Raw genomic sequence first — 5,144 nt, 5'->3', positions numbered from 1 at the left:
TTCAGTTACGAGCAACGTTTGATCAACAATAAAGCACTCGACTCTACATCTAGGGTCCATAGTAGTTTCAGGTCGAAGGGTGGTATACACCAATATCACCATGAGAATAACTTATAACACTTTGCATAACATTCTATATAGTATTCTCATAGCGGGTCAATCCAGTATAAATATTACTCTTAATATTCATACCTATGTTTAAGACTTGATAACTCCTTATCCATGATCCATGAGATGTGATCATTAGTCTATATACATAATAGTCTTAATGCTTTAATGTTATCCCACTTTACAACAAAGCTCGACTACAGATACTTTAAGAATAGTGTCCTTATGTTTAGTGGGATCTCATGATTAAGTCATACTTGACACATTAAACGGACTAGATATTTTAGGGACTTTATTGAACAAACATAATAAAGAAAAAACCTTTTATTATTAATAAATAATTCGATACAAGTACCAAAAGTATTGGCCTCTAGGGCTTACACCAACACATATGACAAACTACCATCAATTATACTCCGCCATACAAAGTAAAGTCCTGTGAAGCTACAACACTCATAGAATTTTTTCATATTATCTTCAGCGACAATCATAATCCATAAAGAACCATCATATTGCATCTAAAGAAGATTATACTCCACTTGAAGTCAAATTCTTCCAAGAATTTTTAGATGTCGAAAATCATACTAAAAATTTATGATGCAACTTTCATGTTAGCAGAAAACTCTTCAACCACAAACATTATCTCACAACACACCTTGGACCACTTTACAATATTTTCATAACACTCCCATTATTCTCTGATGTGGATGATCAAATAAAGCCGCAACCAAAGAGAATACTAAAAACTCTTATACTCGGATCGAACAAAAACCTTTGATATCAATTGAAAAATTAAAAAAAATAACCACGAAATTAATGCTTTAGGACCACAAAAGAGAAAGTCACATCTCTACTCAAAATTTTAAAATATTAGATATATAAATTACCATTCCGCTCATTCATAGACACTATATACTTAACCATTCATATTTGTACTAAATAACTCCTAAATATTTATAGGAAAAAAAAATATTTAAAATTTTTATCTCAAGCAAATTATCTAGCTCGTGACACAAGTAATGACAAAATCTCCATCAGAAGAACTTAAAGTCAGATTTTCTATCGTGTTACACATTGAGATAAATTATTTGCTAGAAAATAAGAGTAACATCACCAATGAATATGCAAGATAAAAATGAAGCTCCAAGACTCGAGACATTGGGGTCAGCACCAAAACTTGTCTCTAGTGTTGAGTCATGGATCCAATTTCCATGTTCACACACACACACACATATATATATATATATATATATATATATATATATATATATATATATATATATATATATATATATATATATATATATATATATATATATATATATATATATTCCTTCTTCATTCATTCAACCTTCATATTCTTATTACTAGTTTAGTACAGAAACAGAATCAACAATTTCTCAATCAGATTTTATTACCATGATGTCTCAGATTCACTCAAGTTCTTTGATTGCAACAATAATAACAATTGTTGTTACAACACAAATCATTGTAGTAGTAAATTCCTTTTCAGAATCTGATAAGATAAGCAGTTTACCTCAGCAGCCAAAAGTGGAATTCCAGCAATATGCTGGTTACATTACAGTTGATGAAGTGCAGAAAAGAGCTTTGTTTTACTACTTTGTTGAAGCAGAAGTTGAACCGGCTTCTAAACCAGTAGTGCTTTGGTTAAATGGAGGTATGTAGCTATGAAACACTGACACATACACGAATATCGAATGTGACTGTCATAGGTAAAAATTTGAGAAAATTTAAGTGATTAAATGTAACCGGTAACCACATGATTCGGTGTTATGACGGACTTATACATCAACATGTATCAGATATCGGACACATCTTAAATTGTTTGCAACATAGGCTATTAGCCTATCATGAATATGGTAGAACTTTTTCTTTTTGGAATGTTAATGAAGAATTAAGATTCAGTTGAAGAAGTTAAGATGTTTTGTGGAATTTGAAGGGCCTGGTTGTTCATCTGTTGGAGCTGGAGCTTTTGTGGAGCATGGACCATTCAAACCAACTAAAAGTGGTCTTATTAAAAATGATTACAGTTGGAACAAAGGTAATTCAGAAACTTTGCAGTTCCATTGTATTTGAGCTGAATTTTTATAATCCATTTCTGCTTAATTACTCAAAATTGCTTTTCCATTTCCTACTTTTTTTTCAGAGGCAAATATGTTGTACTTGGAATCACCAGTGGGGGTTGGTTTCTCCTACTCCACCAATGAATCATTCTATGACTTTGTCAATGATGAAATGACAGGTTTTTTATAACTTCTTTTTGTTCGAATTCAGATTACAATATGATATTGCTCAAGATTTGATACTAGGTCTATGTTATACAGCAAAGGATAACCTTGTTTTTCTACAAAATTGGTTCACTGAATTTCAAGAGTACAAAAATAATGATTTCTTTATTACCGGGGAGAGCTATGCAGGTAAAGTATCTGTGTTCTAAATGGATAGAATTTTCATTTTGAAGTTGAAGCTTGTGTTCTGGATAATGAATGCTTGTGTTTAGGTCACTATGCACCTCAACTTGCACAACTCATTCTTCAAACCAAAAGCAAAATCAATCTCAAAGGAATAGCAGTAAGTACGCAAATACGAAACATCTTTAATAAATTATAAGATAAGAAACTCTTTGTAGCACTGACATTGAGTCTTTAGATTAAAAGTGTGTCTGATGTAAAGACACTGAAGCATTGATTACATTCAATTACTTCTATTTTATTTCAAACTATCCCTTTTGTTGTCGCGTTTAAGATAAGTGTCTGGGTCAGTGTTTCATAAAAGAAACATTTGTTCAATATGAATAACACTGACCTCTTTATATGATATTTGCAGATAGGGAATCCTCTTCTTGAGTTCAACACAGATTTCAACTCAAGGGCTGAGTTTATCTGGTCTCATGGACTGATATCAGATTCAACCTACGAAACCTTCACAAAAATATGCAACTATTCCCAAATTAGAAGACAATATCAACATGGAGCACTTAGTCCCATTTGTGCAAGAGTGAATAGACTAGTCTCAATGGAGGTTAGTACATTAACTGTTTTGAAAAGATTTGAACTCCGAATATTTAAAGTAACAAAATCAAACTCTTACCACTAAACAAACATCTGATCGACAGATTAGTAGATATATCGATTCGTACGATGTTACTCTTGATGTCTGTCTGCCATCCGAAAATCAACAGGCATATAGGCTGACTCAACTGGTATATACCCTTCATCCATTCTCTTTCAATCTAGTTTAGATTCTCTTTTGTTTTTCTGTTCATTTTCCATTATGTTTTCTTTCATCCATGGTTTAGCAAGAGAGAGATAAAATAGATGTTTGTGTCGAAGATGAATCATTCGCATACTTGAATAGAAAAGAAGTTCAAGAAGCTCTCCATGCTAAGCTTGTAGGGATCATCACCACATGGTTTACTTGTAGTGAGTAAGTTTTATAGCATGAAAGATGACTAATTACTATGAATCACAAACACAGACACTGACACGTCCGCACTAATCACAAATGTGGATGCTACAGAGACTAATTAGCATTATAAATAGAATTACAAAAATGAGTGCTAATAGCATTTCCTTTGTGCTACAGAGTTCTCAAATATGACATGCAAAATCTAGAGGTTCCAACTATATCTATTCTAGGGACACTCGTTAAATCAGGTGTAAGAGTACTAGTATACCGGTAACATATTATTTACTTTGATTCATACCATTGGTTAGTCAATGTCATATAATTTTGATTGATGAAACAAAGCTATATTTCGCTGCAGCGGAGATCAAGATTCAGTTATACCTTTAACCGGGACACGTTCTTTAGTAAATGGATTAGCCAAAGAAATTGGGTTGAACACAACAGAGTCCTATAGAGCTTGGTTTAAGGGAAGACAGGTAGGTGGATGGACACAAGTATATGGTAGTAATATTTTATCATTCGCAACCATAAGAGGAGCAGCCCATGAGGCTCCATTTTCACAACCAGGGAGATCATTGGTGTTGTTTAAGACATTTTTGGAAGGAAAATCACTTCCAACTATTCTCTGAAATATGAATGAAGTGTGACTCTATTTGATCTTTGATCCTATGTAATCGATTCTGCTTATGAGAAGATTTGTTTTCACTTTCAATGGATACAAGTTATTACTAAATGGTATTTCTATTAATCAAATACAAAGAAAATCACCTTTGTGGTGTCTCAATATTTGTTCCGTTGCAGATTTAGTAAGAGGTCAGTTTTTAGAAATGATCAGGTACAGCATATGAATCTCGTTGCAGAGGGTTTAACAATGATCTGAAGAGGCAACATTTGGAATGGAATGGAATGTTATGAATGAATTTTTACCTTATACTTCTATCATTATCTCCGCACCCTCTATTTTTTAAAATATTCCAATTCTATCATTTTTATTTATCAAATGATTCTAAGATTAATATATATATTTTTCTTGTTAAGAATAATAAGTTCACATTGATTATAAATATGAAGAATTAAACTATTAAATTTGAATTCTGACAAATACAAAAATATAATAATCTAATATTTGATTATTAACTTTGTTTATTTAAAAAATAAACGTTAGTGATATCTTTTAAAATCATTTAAATTTGCAAAATAAAATCTTGTATGACACTCTCAACTTACAAAAAAATAATTTTGATTAATTTTTACTTAGTGTTTTAGATTCTTTCAATTTTAATAAAAATAAATTATTTGTACTTCTTCATCATATATTTTACAAAAAAGAATACTAATATTTAAATTCTTTATTTGATTTAACATTTAATTTAAAAATAAGCAGTTAAAAAATAAAATATAATAAAAAGTAGATAAAATATATTATATTATAAGATAACAAAGAGAAAATTAAATTATATTTAACTGTAAAAAATATAAATTATATAAATATATTTAATTAAAAATATTTTGAATAGAAAAATACAAATTTAAGAAAATATATAAAATATTTTTTTTAAAACATATGTATTAAATTTTTTTATATTTTAATTATAAAATAAAATTGC

At 30.2% G+C, this 5,144-nt stretch overlaps 1 protein-coding gene across 2 annotated transcripts; it reads left to right on the top strand.

Annotated features, from left to right (window-relative positions):
• Positions 1-1,452: 1,452 nt before the first annotated feature.
• LOC127085224 (serine carboxypeptidase-like 45) lies at positions 1,453-4,474 on the top strand. Of its 2 annotated transcripts, none has more exons than XM_051025767.1 (10): positions 1,453-1,786; positions 2,069-2,170; positions 2,276-2,371; positions 2,454-2,546; positions 2,630-2,700; positions 2,956-3,150; positions 3,245-3,331; positions 3,428-3,555; positions 3,715-3,787; positions 3,896-4,474. In XM_051025767.1, exons 1-10 carry the CDS (start codon positions 1,528-1,530, stop codon positions 3,989-3,991), a joined length of 1,200 nt encoding a protein of 399 aa, XP_050881724.1. In that variant the 5' UTR covers positions 1,453-1,527; the 3' UTR covers positions 3,992-4,474. The 2 variants fall into 2 exon arrangements, with proteins under 2 accessions (XP_050881724.1, XP_050881723.1); XM_051025766.1 differs by having other exon boundaries at positions 3,715-3,807.
• The last annotated feature ends 670 nt before the right edge of the window (positions 4,475-5,144 follow it).

Source organism: Lathyrus oleraceus, chromosome 5 (assembly GCF_024323335.1).
Source record: "Lathyrus oleraceus cultivar Zhongwan6 chromosome 5, CAAS_Psat_ZW6_1.0, whole genome shotgun sequence".
NCBI lineage: Eukaryota > Viridiplantae > Streptophyta > Magnoliopsida > Fabales > Fabaceae > Lathyrus > Lathyrus oleraceus.
The sequence above is the reverse complement of the archived record's forward strand: the minus strand, read 5'-3'. Positions and strand labels throughout refer to the sequence as shown.

What these genes read in the sequence shown, in the direction of transcription:
- LOC127085224 (XM_051025766.1), top strand. Translation starts at nt 1,528, where the DNA reads ATGATGTCTCAGATTCACTCAAGTTCTTTGATTGCAACAATAATAACA. An exon ending in AGTGCTTTGGTTAAATGGAG is followed by an intron (nt 1,787 to 2,068) that starts GTATGTAGCTAT and finishes TGGAATTTGAAG; the next exon opens with GGCCTGGTTGTTCATCTGTT. An exon ending in GTAAGAGTACTAGTATACCG is followed by an intron (nt 3,808 to 3,895) that starts GTAACATATTAT and finishes ATTTCGCTGCAG; the next exon opens with CGGAGATCAAGATTCAGTTA.